General features: G+C 41.1%; 1 protein-coding gene across 3 annotated transcripts in view; it reads right to left on the minus strand.

Annotated features, from left to right (window-relative positions):
* Positions 1-25157, minus strand: part of ITPR2 (inositol 1,4,5-trisphosphate receptor type 2) — a 241673-nt gene that overhangs the window by 187664 nt on the left and 28852 nt on the right. For all 3 annotated transcript variants that reach the window (XM_051772364.1, XM_051772363.1, XM_051772362.1), the window contains exons 3-9: positions 18947-19062; positions 17752-17838; positions 16895-17053; positions 12160-12258; positions 11147-11230; positions 10046-10192; positions 8736-8831 (exon numbers count right to left, since the gene is read on the minus strand). In XM_051772364.1, coding sequence (XP_051628324.1) covers positions 8736-8831; positions 10046-10192; positions 11147-11230; positions 12160-12258; positions 16895-17053; positions 17752-17838; positions 18947-19062 — 788 coding nt within the window. The remainder of the gene's footprint in view (positions 1-8735; positions 8832-10045; positions 10193-11146; positions 11231-12159; positions 12259-16894; positions 17054-17751; positions 17839-18946; positions 19063-25157) is intronic.

Below are 25157 nucleotides of genomic sequence, written 5' to 3' on the forward strand. Positions count from 1 at the left end.
GAAGCTAGGAAAATCTCCCTCCCACGACACTTCTTGCCTACTTTAAAAAATCACTGAACAGATTGCCCTCAAACCTCAAAAATAGTTCACCTGTGGACTGAGGGTGAGGGAGACAGAAGGCTCCAATGAAAAAAATCAAGTATGTCTTTTATGATGGTTTTCCTGCCCCACTGTTACAGAAATAATAAAACTAAAAATGTGATGTTCAGAGGAAGTTTTGAGATCCTGACGTTAAACTATAAACATGACAAAACACAGTTTTAGGGCTGACATTCATGGCCCCATTTTCAGCTGTGCTTGGCAGCTGCCACTTTTATTTTCCTTTCAGCTGAGGTTGTTGGTGCTGAGGATTTCTGAAAAAAAAAATAAATCAGACTATTAGCTGTTATTCCATCCTATACTCTCCAGGTAGAGGGAGCATAAATCATGTGGTGTTGTATGTCATATTACACTTGTTCTGAGTCCTTCTCAATATCCAATGACCTAAGGACACAGTGACAGTCTTAACACTCCAAAATCTATTGCTTTTTCTGATTTATGTAAGATCACTCCCATGTTCTTCAATAAGCCTCCAAAACAGACGAATCCTTGAAAATAACAACATTAATATTTTTTTCCCTCACTGCTAATGAGATCAAGTAAAATTTTTTTGCAGGTGTTTAGAAAGTAAGAATAGTGTGCTAAAATAGGTCTCATTAAAGCTCAACAGTCTTGGAGCTTTTTTGTGTCATTGGGTGTGTTGAAGTTGCAATTTACAGAAGTGTAGTTGAAATACAGTACTGAATATTTCTGCAAAATGCCACTGTAAGGTGCCTGCAGTCAATATTCAGTAAGAACATGATGCATTGCAAACTGCAGAGCTTAAGCAAGTGTGATTGTACAAATCATTATTGTAACAGCTTGATTACGTGTTATTTTTTTAGGGTATAGATCTTTTTAGAGCATATCTTCAACAGTTTCTTTTTCAATGCAGAATAATCCAGAAATCCTAATACTCCACTGCTTGTTTTTCAACAAACTTAGGCACAGCCATTTTTTACCTTTCCATGGATGGGAGAGAAAAAGGTACCACAAAATGAGAGTTCAGCCTCCTCATGGCTGAAAAGTAAACAATATCAAAGACCCTGAAACTCATGTCATGTTATCATAGAAAGGTTTGGGTTGGAAGGGACATTACAGATCATCCAGTCCCAACCCCCTGCCATGGACAGGGACACCTTCCACTAGACCAGGTTGCTCAGAGCCCCATCCAACTTGGCCTTGGACACTTCCAGGGATGGGGCAGCCACAGCTTCTCTGGGCAACCTGTGCCAGGGCCTCCCCACCCTCGCAGGGAAGAATTTTTTCCCAATATCCAATCTAAACCTGCTCTCTGTCAGTTTGAAGCCATTGCCCCTTGTCCTGTCACTCCAGGCCCTTGGAAATAGTCTCTCTCCCTCTTCCTTGTGGGCTCCTTTCAGGTCCTGGAAGGCCACAATTAGGTCTCCCCAAAGCTTCTCTTCTCCAGGCTGAACAATCCCAACCCTCTCAGCCTTTCCTCACAGCAGAGCTGCTCCATCCCTTTGATCATCTTACTGACTCTGTCCAGCAGCAAGACTAAGATAATCAGCTCTCACAGCTCCAGTGACAATGATTTATGACACCACGGACACTTCATCTTTTCCAATTGCTTGTACATATGAACCAGACTAAACTCCACACATCCTCCAGCCTACACAGAATCTCCCAAACTCCAGAAAATGGGTCTACCCTATCAACTTTTCTTTCCCATCACAGCACCATGGAAGACATCACAGTTTTACACAGTGTAAAATTTTACACACTGAAGTCAGTCCAAGTTCTATCTTTAAAGTTTTCAATCCATAAGACTCAACTGAACATAACTTCTTGCTGTTCTACTATTGTGCAAAACAACTTTTCTTGCTAACAGGTTATTCCTAGCTTTAATCTTTACTTTTGCATTTTCAGGTAATAAGATATGCTTTACAGTCCAGCAACTGTGGACAAACAGCTTGAAATTTCACATTTATATTGAATGCTGTTTTCTTGGAGAAATGCATGGAAAGTACCCAAACAGGGTATTTTTGGACACTCAATTAAGAGGGAGAGAAAGGAGTTTGAGGAAAGAAACACCCATGCTGGTTTTAATCAAATTTTGTTGACTAGGTAAAGGGTATTTAAAGCATCTTGTCAGGGAAGAAATTAGATTGCCAAATTTCAGCTAAATGAGCATTTTAATGACTTGGTTAAAACCTGCATTTATGAAGGAAACTCAGACAAAGAATGAAAGGATCTAATTTAATACACGTAAACAGTTCCCATTTCGTTTGATAATCAGCCTGTTACTCAGTCAACAAGGATAAGTGTTTCAGGGAAAAAAAGCCAGCACAAAAGAAAAATAATCCACTTTTCAAATCTTTCATCTTCATTAGGCTTGCTTTGTTCTTTGTTAATGTCATTCTGATTAGCTTTCGATAAATGCAAAGGACTTTTGCACAATTTCAAAGACTTCAGTGGCATTGAAAGGACTTTTGCCATCTTGTTAACTTGCCAGAAAGACTGGCTATGACTTTACCTTCATAAACTCCATTCAAACCTGCCACAGCACTGGCATAGGGTTCCTGATAATCATCATCTGAGGGGAGTTTAAAAATCCTTTAGTCCAACCTGAATGCTGGGCCACAACCTCAATCTGAGCTTCAGCAGCTCCACACCAACCTGTGCTAGATGAAAAAGCATCCTCATCTCTCCAAGAGTTATGTTCTAAATGTTAATATCCCACATGCCTTTCAGTGGTCCTCACAAAAATAACTAAGGATGATTGAATTAGACATGGTTGGTATTTCTACTGTTAAAAAAATAAACAAAGAACACATGCATACAAAACCCCACCAACAATAAAAAGCAAATGAGGGGAGAGTTGTAAACCTCCATTAAGCATCACAAATAAAGAGGTACAAATATAACTGAATAAAAGCCTCTGAAGTAGTCTTGAAATAATAAACAACAAAAAAAAATAATGCATCTGCTGGTTTCAGACACATCAAAATGCAATAGCAGAAGATGTTGCATTTGTAATAACAGAAGTAGTCCTTACAATGACAAGATGACAATAAATGCTGTGTTAATGACTTTGCACTTCCTTCCTCCTAAAGCCTGTATGTAAACAAACACAGCCCAAATGCAGCCAAGTTAGGTAGGACTGAAAAAGTATTGCCGAACAGTCTCAGGTCTAGTTGGCTGAGGGAAGAAAAAAACTCCTTTCTCCAAGATCCAGATTTATAGAGGTGTTTGCACACTGACAGATGCAAATGTTGTTCTTAACTTCCACCAAAGTCAAGGCAAGCCAGGTCAAGAAATTTAGCTGCATTCTCAAGATTCTTAAAAACCTTGGAAAAATCTAGCTCTGGACAGCTTCTAACTCTGCCACTTTAAAAAGCCACATCCAAGTCTGTGGAACAGGTCAGACTGGCTCTGTAAATCAGTAATCCATCCTCCTCCTCTAGTCTGGATCTCTTCCATCTCTTCATGCATAGCTGTAAATTATCCCTCACTCACAGAGCTTTAAGCAAAACCCCACTCCTGTGAGACACTGAAAAACAGAAATAAGGCTCACGGTGCCAGGTTCACCCCCTCACCTTGGCAAACCTCTCCAATACTGAGCCCAACAAACAGAAACTAATCTCAATGCTGTATTAACATTTAATGAAGAGACCGGGGAAAACTGGCTCCAAAGGGGGATTTTGAAGCGGCCTCCAGGTAAGGAGGTCCTGCAATACCAACAGCTTAAATGTGTGAAGGCCTTGGTGGATGCTGCCACCTCCTGGTACCTTCTCCGGTTTGCAAACTCTTCTTGAGCAAAAGGTACCTGCACATCTACTAAACAAGGCCATTTTGATCTAGTTATTTGCCACAATGCTCTAAAGGTAATAGGAACCACAGAGCATCTGCCACCATGTTCTCCTCCTCCCCGTGAGCTGCATGACCAGTGGGTGAATAAATCCCTCCGCCAAGGTTTGCTTCCATGCCACCCCAAAAAATAATAGTAGTTCCTTTTTTTTGCTTCCTAAATACAAATAATCTCTGTCAATACCCAGTTTTCAAAAACCGGATAACAAAATGCCTAAAATATGGACTTCAAATATTCAGTCTCAGCTGCCTTAATAAAACATTCTATGCAGGATTCCCATTTTCCACAGTTATTTAAGGAGGTGGAGGAAAAGGCCATAAAACTACAGAGAAAGTTTCTCCAGGGCTTCAAGAGGTTAATCCTGATTTATATCCTCGAGTTCAAGAACTAATTTCCATTTTACATTTCTTTTATCTTAGCTAATACCGAGGATACTATTACCCACCCAAACATGTAATCTTTTTAAAATCTTATTAAATGCTGTGTTTTCTATTCTTGTGACATTCTTTACTATGTCCTGTTCAGAAGGCAGGAGAGGATTATTATCTATCCATATGAACTTGAACATGCACTTAGCTATCTTTACCATGAACCAGATCAAGGGATTTTTACAACAGGATTAAATTTATCAGGAAAAAGTATGGCTTTGTCTGCCTGGACAAATAAACTATTATAACAATATATGGCAGGCTAATATTTTTAATCACAGGATGGTTGGGGTTGAAAGGGACCTTAGAGATCTCTAGTTCCAACACCCTCTGCCACGGACTTAATCCTGAGACATAACAGAAATGCATTTAAAAGCAAAGTTTAACAGCAATTCTTAGGCTGTTAACGTACATAAGCTTCTCTGAGAAGAAATGGGTGGTTTGGTACAATTTTGACAAAAAGCAGAGTGAGATAATATGGGAAGAACTTATTCAAGAAAGACAAGAGGAATATAAGTAACTTTTACTGGCCACTGATCCAAGAGTTCTCAGCAAGTGGTTTAGACCAGAACAAGGGAAAAACCAGTTGACAGTCCCACAACTTCAGTAGTTCTTGTTATCCCACCCAAACCACTCGTGCCCCTGGTGCCTCAGCTCACTGACCCTATTCCAGCACAGACTATTCCCTTTTCCCCACACCCCAGAGGTCCCTGCCAACACCACCTCAGGGACAGCAGTTGGACTGGACTTCCTGCTCAATTCAGAATATTCATATAATTGTCATTTCACCTCGTGTATGCCCTGTGCTGCCCAGGCCAACTGGCTTCAACCATTCCTATCTTCAAAAGAAACCCACTGTGCATTAATGCTAAAAAAATCCCAAAGCTGGAAGAATGTTTCGTGTGGGACTTTAAGAAGAGTTTTGAACAAAACTTTGATCAGAGCTGATCCATTTTACAGCTTAAACCCTGCCTTTTCATTCTCACAGGAAGAGGAAAGCAAACTCTCTAAGAAAGCCAGTTTTCCACAGAATAACTTGAACCCTTGTTTATGGTCACAATTCTACAGAAGCACAAAATGTAAACACTGAGGGCTGCCATCTTATCTGCATTATCTTAATTATTTAGTATAGTACAGCTAATTTAGTGTTAAAGACAATTACCTCAGCATACTTACTGCCATATCTTGGCCAAGGTATCTGGTAACTCTGATCTATTCTACTAAGAGAATTATCATAGACTTTTTCCTTACAAATTCTGCACTGTGATTATTTCCATGTTCACAATGTTTCACAGGCAACCTACTGTGGTTATCTATTGTCTAGTGCAATATTTGATACATGCATATATATTTTGTAATTACTTTAGCCACATTCACCTCATCTGAGAAGCTGAACTTGAAATGGCAGACTTATCCTGCATTTCTTGTGTGTGCATGGGCACACATATCTCTGTTTAACAGCCTCATACAGCAAATGATAGTAGTCTCAGGACAAATTATCTAGTTTGGAAATCACAGAACTAGAGATGCTGTACACGTGGACAACAGTATTAAAGGTGCATGTTTTGGTTTCAGCACAATGGATAAGTTGATAGTCAGTTCAAAGTGATTTTTATCTTCAATACTGAAAAGGTTATGTGTGTTCATGAGAAAGGCACAGCTGTGTGGGCCCAAACTGCAACATCTCAAAGGCTGTTTGAGTAAACTGCAGTTCACTCACACACACATAGAGATTCTACACATGTGCATTCTACATGTGCAACATGCACCAGAAAGACTTTTGGGACAACCTTTGTTACTTTGAAACATTCCATTTTCACATAACCTTACAGCCTCTCTTCATAAATACCAAGATTGGAAATAACTTGGGTCATTTTGCTGTAACCAGGGCTAAAAAAAGAATCTTCACAGAACTTTTTCTGAGAGATTGCTGACTCTGCGAAGATGAGAATAAAAGTCAGCAGCCTGGATCTTAGCTGGTGGCTTAGCGTCTAAATCTCCTGCTAAAGATCTGGCTCAGCTCTTTTGGGTGAAATCAAGCCCTTCTGACACTAACAGAGGAACTCCCACTGTCTCCAAAGACAACAGTTTCTCTTCCCAATTTTTCAGCTGCGTATTTGGTTCCACTTTTTTATGATTTCAATCTTTTAGGAATGTCTGAGCCTGTGGTTTAATGTTCCCAATGTCAATGACAACGCAGGTATGTGGAGTTACCAAATGTCTCCCACTCCTTTAGCAGTGGGGCTTTCAGGGTGGCTCACCTTCAGCCCAGAGTCTGGTAGAAGGATCAAGGTTTCTTTAAGGTATTAGTAGGTCTTAAAGAACTTCAGAGCACAGTAATTAAAATTAGGCTAAATAATGCCAAGAGGATTAAAGGAAATTCTACTGCTTGAGATTGTGTCGGAAGTCAGAGGTATCAGAGGTCAAAGGTAACAAAAGTTGGGTAGCTGATTGTAATTCTAAGGAATATGGAATTTAGGACTTACACATCCTGGCTTTATTCTCTCAAGTTTATAAGAATTAGGTTTACAAGTACTCGCCCATATGTTTTGTTTACCAAAGAACTCTATTGCTTCACTTTTTCTTTTTTTTCTAACTTACTGCAGTACTGAAACAACTTTATCAGTTTTAAATTACTAAATCCTCGGAGGCAAATATCTTCAATTTTTCTTACTCCCCAGATCATCTCTTGGCCTTAACAAGTTGCAGTGGCATCCCTTCACAACACGGCTCAGCAGTGACCCACAAGGTCACAAACCAGAAGAACCAGTTTACATCTGGCACAGAGAAAAAGAGAAAGCACAGCACTGCTCACACAAGGTATGAGCCCAGCTGTGGAGAAGCAGAGACACCCAGGTGAAGGACACTTCTGCTCATTGTCTGAGGTTTGACCCATGTACATTCCACTGCAGAAGTCTCCATGGTACACATCAAGTTGATTTAAGGGAGGACGGAATAAGAAAAAGACTGTTATAAACAGTGATCAATCCTGATTTACAACAGCTCAAACTGTGACAGAATCATTAGCCAACAGCAGACTGCTTAAAAGATTTGGGAATTTCGTCCCTGTGTTTGTACTTATTATTCCACTCTAGATATCTTTATCGTGGAAGCTTAAACAAAATCAGGTCATGGCAATGTGTGACGCTGTTGATAATCCATACCATCAGTAATCTCCCTGTGCTGCAGGAGCACAGATAAGTGTTCAGGAAGCTTTGCCCAACTGATTTAAAGTTGGATCACGCACATGAGGTGTCTGCCTGCCTGTTCATAAATCTCTGACGTGTCTGGCTGGTTGGTGTGTTGTGCCTGACATATGAACTGTGCAAAATACAGTTCACAGCTTTTTATTACAGCAGTGCTTTTTAATATCTCCACCAGCAGGTATTTCACACTTCATAGATACAGTCACTAACGCTGCTCTCCAGTCACAGCATAGCACCTCTGTTCAACCCAAAAGCTCCTCCAGCTCTCACTCTACCAATTGTATTCTCCATATGACAGGTCTTCCCAATGGGGATTTTCTTTCCAGAAAGGTAGAAAGGTCGAGTTCAACAACTCTTCACCTGAAGATTTTTCTCCTGAAAATCCCTGAGCCAGATCATTCTGGTGTGGTGGGAGAAGGAAGCCCATAAGAGTATTTGGTGCCTTTCCTGACTCTTATCAGCTTAGCTAGTCTGAGTAAAATATTCCTACTAGGAACATCTCTCACTGTAAGCAGAAAGGAAAACACTCCCACTCTTAGGTGGGAGTGCTGGTTGCCTGTTGAAAATTATCTATTATTAGCAGTCCACTGTTTATGATTTGACACTGATTTTGACATAATTAGAAATAAGTAAAGGTCTGATAGCTCCTCTTTGCTCTTACTCTCAAATCAGTGCAGGCTGTGACAGGAGCTGGAAAATTAAAGCAGCACCCTGGCAATACTAAGGAGTTGTCTGCATACAAAAGTTGCATTAACTCAACTCAGTCTTTTTTCAGGGATTCACTAACATACAGTGATTTATAACTGGCTCTTGTAGTAAATTCTCACACTCATACTTCAAAGCATAAGTGAAAAGAAGCAATCCTGCACAGACCTAACTAAATCAGCACGGAAAAAAACAACCTGCTTTTCATTCCACAGATATAACTTGGACACACACCAGTGTTAATATGAATTAGATGTGACTTAAAAAGTTCACAGTTTCTTGCAACCATGAAAAAAATCCAAGACTGTACCATTTCATAAACTTGGTATTATCTGCTCTATTCCAGCTTGTCAAAAGGCGTATTTGATTTTTAAGAACAATTATGGGTCATAAAAGACATTAAGCTGCTCTTCTGGGGAGTCAAAATATTATTTTGCCTTAACCAGATAATAAACCAGGCAAGTTGCAAACATTGCACATCCTTACCTCTGCAGCCAAGTAGTTCCCAGTTGCCAAATGCTTAAACCTAAACAAGCTGTTCCACTGTCCTGCCCCTCCCCGGCAAGGGTCGTGATGGACAACCTAAAATGAGAAGTACAGATTTTAATCATGCTCCTCAAGATCATATTTAGATCACTGACTTTTCTTACAGTTCATTCCAAATTAAATTACGTAAACTATGCCATTACAAACAATCTGCCACAGAGAGGAACTCTGTGCTTACACTAAGCTCACCACAGGTAATGACTAGTTACATTAATTTTTTGCCAGGTGCCAGGAAATATTCCTCATATTACATTTCATGCTTTTATTAATCCACTCCCTGCAAGCCTCTTGAGCCAGATTTTCCTTTAAAATGACATGGTGTGAATCTGGAGTTTAAGAAAGTAGCTGCTCTACGCTACCAGGCACTACTTAAGGGCAAAATTGAAACCATCCTAAATTACTTTCTCAATTATACCAGCTTCATTTTTGGCAATACCAGGGGCTTCTGAAAAATATCCTCGTATCATTTGAAATATCACGGGTTATTTCTTTTTTCCCCTCTACTGAGCTGTAGGTCATTTGCCTCCTTCAAACCCAGCAGTGCCTGCTTCTTTTAAGGAGTAATGTCCAATAACCACAAGTGCAATTCACTCTGTTCCAGACAGCCCAGACAAAACTCAACCATTTGCCTAAGGACTCTGGTTTTTATGCAGAAAGTATGTTCATCACACAAGAACTTCTGGGTATAGAAGTTACATTACTGTAATAACAAGGATTTGAGACAATTTCTGATCTTTCCCAGTTGAATAAATATATATTTGTTTGTCATCTTCTCAAAATCACCCCCATTCACAACCTCACCTTTGTTCAGGTTAACTCTAAAATGTGTCCTGTTGCAGAAGAATGGAATCAACGACAATTCTGAGACTTCCTGCTGGCCAAAACTTTCCATTTTCTATATTGCACATGAGGTTAAATGCAAACACTCAAAGTTCAGGATACATGAGCATCATTTGACTGGTTTCAATGAAATCACACCATTTACGTCAAGTCTGAATTTGGAATTTGTCTCTTCCTCATTTTAGCACAGGTAAATAGAGTAAGGAATCCTCCTCTCCCCACCCAGGCACTGCAATAAAGCATCTCTTCAGGGTTCATCCCACACAAACTGCTTCTTAAAATAATAATAGTCACAGGGAGGTGTACGATGATATCAAGAGGCTATGAATGACTCATGTTGTGGCAAAGTCTTTTCACTGAACCCTGGCCTTCAGGCCCCGAAATATTTATAAAAAGAATAAAAAAAATACCTCTATTTCCCACAGTGCTTTAGAACTCGTTGCAGAAGTGGCTGACTGACGTAATGTAGTACGGAGGAAAATATGCTGTTTCTTCTCATATTCATCACAGGTCAGAAACTTCTCTTGCTCTGCATGGAATAGCCTGACAACATCTCCCTGAAATCATATGAAAACAAAACATTATGAAGTGGTAAGCAAAGCTGCTGGACTCATTTTCTACATCATTTCTACACAGCAATGAAGAGTGGGCAACAATTAACCTAAAGGTGGGTTAGTTAGTAAAGTTAGTTAACCTTAGTAAGTTAGTTAGTTAACCTTACTAAATTGATTTTTTTAATTATTATTTCTAATCCCTCCTATTATTATTTAAGGGGAGTGCAGAAATTTTTCTAATATCATATCTCAACTCTTCTTCTCTGCAACCAACACCAGCTCCCCCTCTCTTTTTCTTCTGCTGGCATCATCTTTGTTTCCCTCTGCCACTTCCTAAGGCTTGAAACACTATCCCCAAATAGGTCTACACAAATACACCATTTTCCCTTTCAAATTCCTCCTCAAAAACTGCTGGTACCTTGATACCCACTGAAAAGTAACCAGTGGATAATGACTTATTGAGGTGCATGTGAGGACAAACTAAATATATCTTTAAAATGGAAATGTAAATTACCTCAGAGATTGATCTGCAGGCATAAAACTGTGCAATATCTCAGTATTTAAAGCTATGTTGTCTTATTGCAGCTATTGGCACCTTTCATGCCTCACTCCCTTCTGCAAGCCTGTTACACCACTTTTAACATATTGGCATAACCTGAAGTGTCACAGCTATTCTGTACTCTAATCATCCTGAGCTTGAACTTCATCTTTTCTCAGTTTCTGTGCTCCTCAGTTTCTGTGGGAGGGGAAAGGGGCTGGAAGCCAGAGCAATCCAAATTTCATATAGTAAGATAAAAATACAAAGGAAAAGCATTCTACCTGTTGAAGGGCAGTAGTGAGGAATCCTCAACAGCTCCACAAGGTCCTCACTTCTTTTATTCACCATGTAATATTTCTCTACAGTCTTGTACAATATAATTTTTCAGATTCAAAAAACAACTTAAAAATCATACTTACTCCTTTCAGGACATCATCTCGATAACTACTGAATTTCATGAACAAAGTTATTTTCCAGCTTGTGTTACAGTTGACAGCATTTACCTTTAAAGATAAAAAAAAGAAAACAATAACAACAACAACAAAAAAAAACCCTAACCCAATTATAGTCTTAGAGGGTGTCCTTTTCTCTTTTTGAGATATTCTATTTTTCTAAAAGACCACACCACATCTAGGATGGCAGGGGACATGGCTTAGCTACGTATTTGTACAGTTCCTAATGTGGGGTCTGAAGATCCCAAGTGTTAATGAGGTTGATACTGGAAAAGGTTGGGCAGGCAAAATGCTGCTCTGTCTCTTGACAGCCTCCAAAAAACATCCTGAAGAGATGCTGGACAAGGACTTACCTCACTGAGAGTCTGAGATACTCAAGCAAACCTCACAAAGCTTTCAGTGTCAGGCACAACTGCACCAAGAATATTTCCTCTTGGTTTTTTTTGAGGCCAGGCTGGAAGCAATCTTTAATACTGGCTTAGAGCCCACGGTGGGCCCATGGTGGGTTCTGGCTACCAGTAAAGAATAGAATGGAATGATAGAAATGCTTGGGTTGGAAGGGACATTACAGATCATCCAGTTCCACCCCTTGCCATGGGCAGGGACACCTTCCACTAGACCAGGTTGCTCCAAGCCCCATCCAACCTGGCCTTGGACACTTCCAGGGATGGGGCAGCCACAGCTTCTCTGGGCAACCTGTGCCAGGACCTTACCACCCTCACAGGGAAGAACTTTTTCCCAATATCCAATCTAAACCTGCTCTCTGTCAGTTTGAAGCCATTCCCCCTTGTCCTGTCACTCCAGGCCCTTGGAAATAGTCTCTCTCCCTCTTCCTTGTGGGTTCCTTTCAGATCCTGGAAGGCCACAATTAGGTCACCCCAAAGCCTTCTCTTCTCCAGGTTGAACAATCCCAACTCTCTCAGCCTTTCTATAACACATCTCAGACCAGCAGTTACCCCTCCTCCCTACCCTGAGCTCACCTCTTTGCAGCCAGGGTTATCCAGGAGCTCAATATTGCTAGCATGCAGAGGCTGCCCTGCATTGACTGGCATGAGAACAACTTTATCTCCCACAACAACCTGCAAGTCAGAAATAAAGTGCATTTTAGACCTACGTAGTTATCCAATAAAATGAAGTAATGTTACATTTTTAGACAATGACTCAAGTGCATGCTCTAGGAACGGCACTGGGGGAATTTATTTGCAGGCAATTCACACAGCAGCTCTGTTCACCCATGCTCCGCAATCACAGGGTTCAATACTTCCCACTAATGAATCCTCACATTCCCAGTAAACACGTCACCTGTGTTTCAGCAGAAACTCAAGGCCATGAAATAGATATGAATCTATGAATTCCAAGAGCACTTCAGTTCATCTAAAAATTACATTAACTACTCTTTACCACAGCCAAAAGGCAGAGAAAGCTTAGAGAATAATCGTGGCTCCTGAGCTCTGTGGCCCATCTTCTGGCAAAAGTTATGACAGGCTCAGGAGTTCTGTGATTTAGACTGCATGACTGCAATCCAGAGAGGAACATAAATCACTGCAAAGTCAGAGAGAGGAAAAATGCACTCCATCCCCTCTGCTGTTACTTTCTAAATAGTGTTTGGAGCTCAGCACAAGCAGCAGGTGCATCAGCTGAGAGACCTTCTCTCTACAAGAGGAACTCCTAGCTAACTCCCTACAAACAAATTCTCATGCCCTTGCAATTTTTTACCTATACAGACAGGGAAAAACACTTTGACCTAAAAACTGCTTGAGACATGCATACGGAGAATTCAATTCATGCCTGGAAGGGGAGAAAGAAATAAATAATAAAAAAAGATCAATCCACATAGATTGGTTGGCACTGGGTCCTGATTTGCTTAAGTTGTTCACAGCAATTTTAAGCACACACAGACATGAAGACAAGTGGCTACATGTGATTTTTTTACCATAAGAAATGCTGCACAAGCCATGCTTTCTTTTGGAAGGCAAAGAAACAAAACGGCTTTCTGCACTGATCAGCACATTTCCTATGGAAAAGCACAGCCCAACTCAACCTCATGTCACTCCAACACGTGAATTTGGCCCATTTATTGCAGAGGTAAAAAGGAAGGCTGCCTGTTCTTTATCAACAAAGCTAAAATAAACAGCAGCACAAGGCAGTGTCATCATGCTCAGACAACGCACAAAAATCCTACTTTATCCAAACAATGGGAACAAATTCAATAGCAGAACCAAAATAATGACAAGATGCCTTTAAGACACGGTTTACTTGTGCATTACATTCCTGCATGCCATGCTCCACACACACATTACTTACAGCCTGTTTTAAGAAGTTATGACCAGACAATTCATTAACCAAAATGCCACCAGGCTTGCACCCTGCAAAGGGGAATCAGGACTTCAAAATTATTGCATGTACACAAGGACTATCATAACTTTAATTAGTAAGAGCATCATTAAGTATCTTTTTCTACTTTGCTGTAGGCACACATCTGAAGAAGAGCTGTTATGTGGGGTCATGGTTGCTGTCTCAGATTCCTCCCTTGCTGCAAGTCCACCTCAGCAACCTGTTCTCAGTGCTGGTCAGCTCTACTGGCTGCCAAAAGAGCAACAAGGCATCCAATGCTCTTTTCGTTTCTTCTTTTCCTTTAGGCTTCAAACCTCCATAAGTGGTTGGGAAGGAAAGGATAAAGGCAATTTCACAGCCCTTGTTTCCCAGACACTCCCCACCAGTGATGCAGAAAACAACAGAAATCCTGTTCTCTTATACAAGTCTGCGCTCTTGCCTTCCTCCCATCCCCTCCCCAGTTATTCCTGGCTCCAAATAACGCCCCAGCATGCCCAAAACACCAAAGGCAGAGCACCCACAAGCCCAGGTGCCCCTATTTCTGCCTGTAGATTTGTACCACATGGAGACCAGAGAAGACAGAGCAATACATTCCTAAAGTTTTGCTCTACAAAATTAAAACTGACACTGGCTCTTCCTCATTTTCCTCAGCCACCCTTCAGCCCAGCTGGACACAATGTGCTGTAGGCCAGCAGCGGGTAATAGTTTGACAGGTCTCTGGGACTTCTTCCTTACACACAGCCATGAAAAGTTGCCTCAGACACACAGCTTTTGAGGATTTTATTCATGATCCCTTTGAAAAAAGTCTTATCTTTGCTGGTCTAGATAAGAGACTTCCAACAAATGATTAAACTCACAGTGAAGCCAGTAAGAATCCAGTTTTTGAATTCAAGTTAAACCTACAAGGCCCTTCAGTCTTGAATGCAATGGAGTTAGTCCTGCACACCAAAGGCCCTGCTGCTCCATGTCCACACCTGCCAGTGGCACAGCTGACACACTTCAAATTTTAGCAATTATTCTGCTATTCAAACAATCTGGAACCAGATCTAGCCTTAATCAGCCACATCTTTCACTGAAGAAGAGCTCCATAAATAATGAAGACTTAATAAAGTCTGCAGCAAATATTGCAGTTATGCCAATTACTGTAAATTTTCAGCCATAGTCTTTCATTACTTTCATTGATTTGCATAACTCATCAGTTGCTAATGAATCTAAGCTAACCCTCCTTCAGAAGACTAAGTTCTAAAACATTTCATAGGGCTGAACAACTGTGATGGCTTACCAGAAGAGTCACACACATGACTTCTTGTATCACAGCTTCCCCCAGATTTCTTTTAGGATATCTGGTATATTTGGATCTACCTTGCCTGGGTAACCTAGCACAGTAGCAGCCCTCAAAGCAGTAATTCAACAATCACTTCTATTGTTTGAAAGACTTTCTAAAATGTTTTCTTAGGAAATTTCCTTGATACAGGAAACTGAAAACAAATTTAAAAATCCACAAAGTTTCCAAACAGAAACCATGCACTGAGAGGTCTAAGTTACTCCATGCCTGGGACTAACTGAGAAGAAAGGAGTGGGTAGAAGTCTGGCCTTCTCTCCATCTGTGAGAAGCAAATTAGGATTTCCCCCATCACTTGCTAAGCCTCATGCAACAGCTGCCTGGTTTCTGGGTCTGTTGAAGGGCTGGAAATGTGCCAGAGCAGTTATGAGAAAGCTACCAAAGGAGTCATGTTTATCACCGGAAGTTTGCAAAGAAAATTATCAGATCTGTTTGGGCCTGGTGGAAATGAGGAACAACTTGGGTCTCAAGAAATTTCCTCTATAAATTATAATCCCAGCCCTGAAAGGCAACATCTGGTGGCAGAAGATGAGCAGCAGGTAGGTTCCAAAGGAGGACATTAAGTTAGGAGTGAGCCTGGCAGTTTCCCACAGAGCACTCAGAGAGCATCAGACACAGCCCCACAGGGAACAAACTAGGAGAGAGGTCTGTGGAATGGGATGTTACAGAGATCATTGATCACCTGCACCTTTTTAGATCAGCAAATCTGCTTCCAAACTCTTAAGGGGGCTCAATAGTGTAAAATTGAATCAAAAACTCTGTAGTGCTGAGGATGACTTATAAGGCTTGGGATCATTCTGCTGTTCCCAGGTGTAAGGGCTCACACTGGCTTTGCAGATCACAGTCTGGGAATCCCAGGTCCTCACTCTGGAGAGCAAGACATGTAATTAATTTTCAGGTATGAGAAATTAAAAAGATGCTGAACTGATGTTACTCTAAGAAATTAAGGCAAAACCTTAAAGCAATGGTCACCGTTTTTTTTTCCCTAGGAGGGAAAAGAATAACAACAATTGTTTTCCCCACCTGAAAAGCCATGCAGAGACCCCCCAGAGGGCTACATTTGCTCTAGTTCTCTGCAACAGGCTTTGGGAAAAAGAGGGATTTTCACATACCCTTTTGATCACTACATGAAGCAGGAAAAGACTTTGACTTTAGGGACATTGGACCAGGAGCAGGGAATGCAGTCCTTCTCCTCTCCACAATAGATTGCCTAAAGGAGTTGCAAGCAACCACAGTCATCCTGGATGGCATCCCAAGAGCTGGATAACCACAAAGTTAACAAGAGAAAATCCAGGAGAAAAGAGGCTTTCCCATCTGTGATCCTGAGAGAGCTTTCACTGATCACTGCACAGGCAAGAGGGGGCAAACATTCCCAGCCAGATCTACACTATAAAACCACACAAATTCATATGTGGCCTGCCCAGATCTGAATTCTCCACAGTGGGCACTTAACCAAGCCACAGCCAAGAGAATGAAGTGCCAAGTTGTGATCTCAGGGCACAGCTCTCAGATCTGCAGCAAAAAGGTTTCCTATGTACCCTTCCTCTTACCAAGATGCAAAACTCCTACTGAGACCTACCAAGAAAAGACTTCCCACACTATCCAACCGAGTTCCAGTCATAGATACCACTTTCATGTTGAGGGGGAGTACAGACTGATGCATTTCCTAGAGACGTTCTCTACCGACCTCTCAAATAAAAATCTTGCCTGGAACATTTAAAAAAAACCCAACCCTTTAAAAAAATTTAGTCTGTTATTATCAGCTTTGTAAAACTGCACGCAACAGGCAGACTTAGCAAAGATGCCCCAACAGAGAGGTCAGCAGAGGCTCAGATGAATGTGGCAACAGTTCAGATTCCAGACCATATAATTTGGAAACAGCTTCTAGTTACCCATGAAAGCCAATAGTCCCAAGCACTGCTTAAAGTATTTTTTTCCTGAACTTAATCCATTATGAAATAGGCCAGTAGCAAAGAAATCAGGTGTCTTCTACAAACTTTCTGCCTTCTCCCTCTCACACATTCAGCATCTCCACTTACATTGTCACCTTCACTTCTCAGCTTCCAGAAGGGCTGGATATAAAACCAGGATCCCTCATTCCCTGCAGCATCCAGAGACACCCTCATGGCATTCTTCTCCAACAGGGCTGGTAGCCTCTTATTGACTGTGAGGTACTTGTTACTTTTTATATGCAGCAGCTGTGAACAGAGAATAATTAAAATAAATAATTAAAATAATTAGGACAGCTGATGCTTTCTCTCTCTCCAGTCAAAGGAGAATTGCAGGTTTCACACTGTAGTGATTTTTCATAATATATGTAAAGACAAAATAAAACCAGAAGAGAGTTATCAAAGTATAGTACAGTTTAGGAAAACTAAACTGATGATATATCTCAGATTGAGAGAAATGTGTCAGTGATCAATTTTACAGCACACACTAACCAGGTCTATTACAGTGTTACCTTCAGGAATTTCATCCATTACAGGAAAGTTGTACTGCACTTAAGAACACAGCTTCTGTCTCATTTATATGTCAGGAAATACAAATTACTTCAATGATTTAAAAGGAGCTGTGCAGCACCTCTACAAGACAATTTGGAAATAAATCTTGCAAATAAAAGGCACATATTTATGTTCAGATTCCAAACTGCAGCACCAAATATCATACACGGAATTTTTATTATGACATCTTATTTAAACACCAATGTGCAGCACTTCTGGCAGGCTTTAAAACGAGGCAGAAAAGCACAATATTGTAAACTTCACCAAGCTGTGTTTACCTGACCCTTGGCAATCCAGATTACAGTGGTTACTTTCATTTTCACTGTAACCTTGAAATAAAACAACTGTTTTCCCTCCAACACCAAGAGAAGGCAAAGAGATTTCAATGAGTTTACCTGTATGACATTGCTGTATTTTACAATCTCGCCCAGCAGCTTTCTGTTCTCGCTTTCATTCTGCTTTTGTTCCAGTTCTGCTGCATGCTGCAAGAGAATGATTATTGCTTTAAACTCTACAAAATCAGTACCTGTATTTGGCTACGGAAACAGAGAAAAAGGAAATGGCATCGCATTTAAAACGCAAGCACCACTGAACTGATAATATTAGCACCAAAATTCTGATGCTGATTCTGTTTTTTTTATTATCCATAACAGAAGCTCAGTCACAATTTATGGATCGCACTTTAGATACAACATATTTTTAAATATTTCAAGCACAAAAAGTAATTCCAGGGGCTTTATTTCATCCTGAAGGGGAGAAAAAAAAAAAAAAGGCCTATGATTAGCTTCTCGCTGTCATCATTCCTTTTACTCGTCGGGGTTTTAATTGCTTACAAATACACAGACTTCATGACAAAATAAAACTACTAGGTCACAGCTGGCAACATCCAGGCTAAGCACAATAGTCTGGGTCAAACACAACCACAGAACAAACTCCGAGCTCCTACCACTAGTGGCTGTGTAACTCTGGCCACACACCATGTGCCCGCCTTGTCGTTTTTAACTGGGAGCACTGGCAGCCTCTCCACTGCCCATGGCACTGTCACCAGGTTTGACATGCCCTTGTGTTCACTGAGCCTTGTGCATTCAGCTATAACATCAAGCCAGCTGTTCTTCAGAGACAGAGGGGCTGCTCCATCCACACTGTATCTGAGGCAAAACAGAATCTGCAAAATGTTTCAGAAAAGAATCACTCAGAAGGAAAGCAAGGACAACCACAATGCTGAGGAATTTCCAGACTAAAGTACTAAGAACATATCTTCGTCCACTCTTCTGCCTAACTCCTGGAAAGGACTTCCAGCATAATTTAAACCAGGTTTTAACAACTCCATTTTTACTTCATAAAACTTCTGGAAGCAATACCTTGCTTATAGCACAGGCACAGCCCTCAGTCCAAAGCAAGACAAAAACCAAGCCAGGGGCAACAAATGCCAGCCAGGAGGTAGGAGAGTTAAGGAGAATACCGAGTTGCCATGGTGGCATAATAGTACCCATCACAGTGGTTCCCAAGACACTTATTATTTTTTCTCGTGCCATTGTAACTCCACAGCCTGCAGATTGAGATAAGATTACAAACACAGATGTCTCTTACTTGAAGTTTCTTCAGCAGTGCTGCTTCAGTGTGGTTTCCTTGTTTGGCTTGCTTGGCTTTCCAGTACTGCTTCTGGGCTGAATATCTGTTCATGGGACACACCTTGAAAAGGCAATCTGGGGAGAGATTGAAAGAAACACTCCTCAGTCCTGTTGAAAGACATTTCCTCCATTTGTAAGTGTGCTTCGGTTGGTTTTCTTTGCCCAGAAATGTCTAGGTACCAGTGTTTAGACACAGCCACCAAACAGCTTGATGGCAGTGACACCACAAGCAGGGTGACATGACGATCCTGATGTCCCCCTGGCTGCCCAACTCCTTCTGACACTGCTGAAAACAAGGATTGCACTCATTTACATTCACCTACAAGCCGCCAAAGAGGTTCACACGGAGTTTAGGTCTCTGCACACCTTCACTAAGTTGTTTTTGCTGTTAGTTTGGGTTTTTTAAACCAAAGTGACACAATCTGAACATCACCACCATCCAACATACGAGGGAAAAAGCAGGTAAGGAGGGAAGAACCACCTGAGCATGGTGGCTGTGCAAACAAGAGAGGAGCAGGTACACCCTGAGGAGACTGCAGTCAGTAATTGAAAGGTCATGTTAATTGGCAATAAACTGAATTTTGTGAAGTTCCCTCACTTTGGGGTTTATTTTGTCCAGTGACAGTCCTATAAACTGGAAATAGAGGCTCATGATTTGTCCAAAGCTGACTACTTTTAGAATGATAAACTATACCTAGTCTCACATGGTCCCAATCACCAGCTGGTCTAAAGGCCAGGCTTGAAAGACATTTTCCTTAGCAAATGTTGGTGTCCTTTCACACACCACATGTATTAACTGGTGACAGGAAAAACAGTTTAGCTGTAAGACTGGTAAGAACATACAGGACTGCCTGTGTGTTTAGAGCGAAACTCTTCCCCAAATGGGCTGCAAACTATAGCTGTCAAAGGAAGGCCTATCCCAAACTATTAGCCTTCCATATTTAACTGTCACAGATGGCCAAGCATTGTCTGGAGACTAATCCACCCCCTATTCCCAGTGGCAAAGTTTGTTCATACAGAATTACCACCAGTGGCAGAACTTTCCTTGGCCCTGACCCCAAGTCCTCAGATTTGCTCCCTCATGGCAGCCCTGAGTTGATGTTCCCAGGAAAAAGTGTTACAAATCCTTATCAAAGCAAGCCCAGCCACCTTGCAAAGGTGTTTGGTTTCGTTTCAAAGGGGACCATTTATAATGGGAATTATATCATGCAATCTAGAGTACATAACTCCCAGGTAATTTTTACAATATCCTGGAAACCAAGGAGGGGAAAAAAATATTACAAACTGCTGTGTACCATTAAATCCTACTGTGTGTTGTAGGAGATTTTACTTGAATTATCGGGATTTCAGCTCTTAAAACAAAAACTCTGCTATTATTTTATGTAATCTATAATTAACGTGCCTTCTCAGAAGGCTTCATGAAACATTTATTTCTCTGAAGTAACAATACCTTCTTTTTATAGGACCAGTCTTCATTTCTCAGTTACTCCCCACACATCCTGCTCCTTGAGTAAACACAGCGCTTCCCATTCTCCTGCAGAGATTCAGAGTGTTCCCACTCTGCAGAGGAACCCGAGATGTGCACGGATGTGCAGTCATTGCTCGGGGCTCCTCCTTCCAAAGGTGGGTGAATTTTTCCTGATGATAGTTCTCAAGGAAAAGGAAATGTAGAGCAGGGGCTGGATAACCTCAGCAGCATACAGCTCTCCTGACTTCCAGTCTAGTGCTTTCCAACTTCTTTAAAATCATTATTATTTCAATTGTGTTTTTCTCAATTTATGGACTAAATTATTTGCTTCCAGACAAGCTTTTTCCTTTTTGATTTTGTTTTTTAGGATTCCAGCTACATTAAAAGTGGCTCATTTTATTAGTTTTTTCTGGTTTGTTTCCCACCACCACCACTTCTTTTATTACAGTAACAATAGGATACTATGTAAATTCAAGCTTCATGATCCTAAACATCATGGGGGTGTGGAACAGTGCCTGCCCTAGAGATGCTGTAATTTACATTAGCAGGGAAATAAAGAGAAACTGGAGCATAAGATTATAAAGCAACTTTCCAGCACACGCAGTAGATGAAGAGCTCAGCCCTCCTGGAGGTCAGTCCAGCAACCCAGTGATGAAACAGACCATCTCTTCTAACTTCTCCAGACATTCTCAGATAGTTCTAGTTCCTAATTCATTACTTTATGGGGTTTTACATAAATGTTTCTCTTCCTGAGGACTCTAATTAAATAGGCATTATCAAAGATAAACAAATAGCAACTACACTCAGGAGGTCTGAAAAGGAAAATAACTCCTATATGCCCTTTAAATGCTCCTTGATATTGAATAAAGATGGTTTAGAACAATATTTGTCAGATGCTTTCTCTCCCTTCCCCCTCTTGGGTTTTTTTTTAAGTGTTAGAAATTCAACTCTTGCCCACAATGGAAGATTTCTGTGATTTGCAGAACTAGAGAAATTATCACGTGGCTGTACCGAAAGCAGCAGGCTGAGAAATGGGTAAGTGGAAGTGATGTGGCTATTAAATCACAGTGTGTACAAATCTACATGTTTTGGGAAAAAAAAATACAGGAAGATGAAAAAAACTAAAGTGAGAATGGAAAGGGGAAAATGTGAGGGAACAAGGAGTGAGGCAAAGAAGAGTCCTAAGAAGGACAAGGAAAAAAGCTGTCAGGAGTCTGCGAAGCAAATGAAAGCAATTATGGAACTGAGAAACAGGTAGAAAACACAAAAATAAACCAAAACTATGTAGAAAGCAAGTAAAAAGGAAAATGGCAGGTGGGAGGAAGAAAGGAGAGAGCATAGAACAACATAATGGAAGGGAGAGAAGAGGAAAGAACAACATAAGAAAAAGCTTAGATCAGATTAATAGTTCAAAAAGAGAGGATATTTGGCAATTCAAACATCACTCTCATTGCAGATGTCTCAAGAAAAAGGGGTACAAAATGTAAAGAATTTTAAACCAGTGTACAAACTGAGGTCTGTTTAACAAATAAAAGGCAGACCTGTGCTCCTTTTTCAGAGATGCTAAATCTGACCAACCAGCAGGTCTTATCTGTTCTATTTTACACCTTGGAAGCTCAAAGTGTTTCCTATTGGAGATAACAGTACCAAGCTGAAGCACATTTAAGGTCACAGGCTGAGGAAACTTGCAGTTCTGTGGCTCATGATGTGGCTTTTCTTCAAAGGTACACGACTTCTGGCACACACTGCTCTTCCTAATCTCTGTGAACCTGGCCCTGCAGCATTTCCATCACAGCAATAAATGCCTTGGCTCCCACTAGCTCCAGTTTGATTTAGGACAAGCGGCACCTGGCTTGATCAGTCTCTCAAACACAACAGCAAAACAAGGAAAAAGTTTGGTGGTTTTTTCATCAGACTTCTGGAAACACATGTGGGACCAAATTCTGCCCTCCTGTGCACTGATGCCAATCTGGATGTGAACACAGAGCCACTCCAGGTTCATCCCAGTGTGACCGAAGGAGAAATTGGGACCACAGCTGCTTCATGTGGACACAAAATGAAAAGCAACCACATCTTTCCTCAGCTGAACAACACCTTGTTCTGGGGGGTGTTCCGAAACAACCAGAATAGCAACCACCCACTCAAGAAGAAAAAAGAAAGTAAACACATGACAAAAATGAAACTGCTATTTTGAGACACCTCTTTTCATAGGCTTTCAGTTCAGGCCAACAGCTCGGTACCTTAATTTGTTCTCTGAGTGAACTCTGTAGGAGACATACAAATAGTTCAAAACCGCAATCTTTGGGTTGTTTTTTTTTCTTCCGCTGGGGAAAGAGTTGATAAAGTATAACCAAAAAAGACCAAGCACAGTACTCTGATGTTAATTTTCAGAGTCAGTCCTTGAAATCTAAACATCTTGTTAGAAATATGTTTTTTCTCATACTTCTCTGACTCCCAGGACATGCTCTAACCTCAAATCAACGCCAGTTCAGCTCGCAGTGATAAAAACATTGTAAACCATGCAGACAGCAGTTCCTATTACTGAAGAGGCCCCACTCATCCTGCTGTTAGATGTTATTTTCAGTTGCTTATGTCTAATCATTCAATTAATCATTCATGCCTAAGTCTTCTTTTTATGTCAAGAATGTACTTAAAGCAGTTTTTGTTTCATTTATTAACTTTGCTGTTTTAATTGAAGGTTATTTCCCAGAAGATGCTTAGGGAGAAAAATATGCATTTTGCTTACATTTCTTAGTTAAAGGACCAGCATTTAGCAACTCTTTTGCCTCAGTGCACTAAGCAGAGCTACAAAATTTAACAAAGCATGGCAGAGATGTGCTTTTGGGTGCTTTTGCAATAGAGACACCTCTGTGGCACCAGGCACTACGTCCCAGTTAGACAGCACGCTCCTGCTGAACTCCCAGCAAAACTGCTATTCCCACACTTGGAATTTGACTTGTGAGGTGAAAGAGAAAACATCCAAACAATGGCTTTATTTTTGCTGCAGCCACCCTCCCAAGTACATCTTGATTACCTGAAGCAGCAGGAATATGGTACTGGATGCAGCCCCAATATGTTATAGAGTGGTGGGTTGCATCAATTAAGGTCACAAAACGCACTTTTTCACCAATTTATTTTCTCCTACAGGTGTTAGAGACCTTATAGCACCTCCCAGTAACTAAAGAAGGCCTAAAGAAAGCTGGTAAGGGGCTTTTAAAAAGGGCACGGAGTGACAGGACAAGAGGGAATGGCTTCAAACTGACAGAAAGTAGGTTTAGATTGGATATTAGGACGAAATTCTTCCCTGGGAGGGCAGGGAGACCCTGGCACAGGTTGCCCAGAGAAGCTGTGGCTGCCCCTGGATCCCTGGAAGTGTCCAAGGCCAGGTTGGATGGGGCTCTGAGGAACCTGGGATAGTGGAAGGTGTCCCTGCCCATGGCAGGGGGTAGAATAAAATAATCTTTAAGGTCCCTTACAACCCAAACCATTCAGTGACTTTATGTTGCAGCTAATCCAAATTTTCATGCTACTACAATGCTGGCAATACCAAAATTAAGTGACATCTGGGTGCACAGTAAACCAGAAAGAGCTAAGGAGTGACTGGAAGAAAGGCTGCAAAGGGAGGTAAGAGGTAGCAGGGGGGAGGAGGAAAGTAGCTACTATCAGGTTTTGGGACAGGAAGGGAAAGGGACAAGAGGGGATCCCCAAGAAGAGGAGGATCTGAGTTGGAGGAAAGGTTAGGTGCTGTGGAGAAGAGGGAGCAGAGGCAGCTAGAGATAAAGGGATGTGCTATGCAGGCAAGAGACAGAGGTCGCAACAGAGAACAGAGCCAAAACTGTCTACAACTAATAGAAAACATCCCCCTGCAGAAGCTGAGATGTAATGCAGGAGTGCAGCCCCTGCTCTTCCCAGTAGTAGCAGCAAACAGCTGTGGATCTTGGCAGTGCCTCATCCCATCCTGACATCTGTTCTACCTCCACACGTACTGCCACCACTGCTGACCAGGCGTTAGTGCTGACAGTTCAACAAGTTTTCGCCTGCAGCAAAGTGCCCAGACACACCTGAGGCTGTTGAAATCACTTACAAAAAAAAAAAAAAAAAAAAAAATCAACACAGAACATTATCAACTTTTCCCATCTTTGCCTTTTGAAGTTAGAGATTAAAAACACAGAACTGCAATAAAAGAACTCTCCTGTTCTGAAGTTATAAAATCAATCCCTCAAACACCAGCCAGTGAAAAAATTAAGGTTGTGCCTTTAACCTCTGTTCAGATTGGAGATACTTGGGTGTATTCTTCAATTATACCATCACAAACCTTTCCCAGTGACCTTGGTCTCATCTAGAATCCTGGATATGCTCCTCTTTGGGAACACATCAGGATAGTCCAGTGACAGAAAACTGTCCGAGGATCCCGACTTGAAATTTTGTACAACCTGGAAACCATGATTTACAAAAGTATTTCCAGGCAGCAAGAGGATGAAATCACACTCAGGTAGCCTGAAAGCCACACTGGATGCCATCCCCATCTCTGCTATGGAGTTAGTTTGGCAAGTGACTGAAATTTATTACTCCTAGTTCCTAAGTATACATTCTCACTTTCTCAATTTCCAAGATCTGCCAATGGGCTCACATCTGGAACTGGAACCAACTGTTGATGTTTCCTGAATTTATAATGGAAAAAAATCTTGAATGCTCTGAGAAA

This window comes from Manacus candei, unplaced genomic scaffold (assembly GCF_025592945.1).
Source record: "Manacus candei isolate 608988 ecotype Guabito, Panama unplaced genomic scaffold, ASM2559294v1 h1tg000153l, whole genome shotgun sequence".
NCBI classification, from domain to species: domain Eukaryota; kingdom Metazoa; phylum Chordata; class Aves; order Passeriformes; family Pipridae; genus Manacus; species Manacus candei.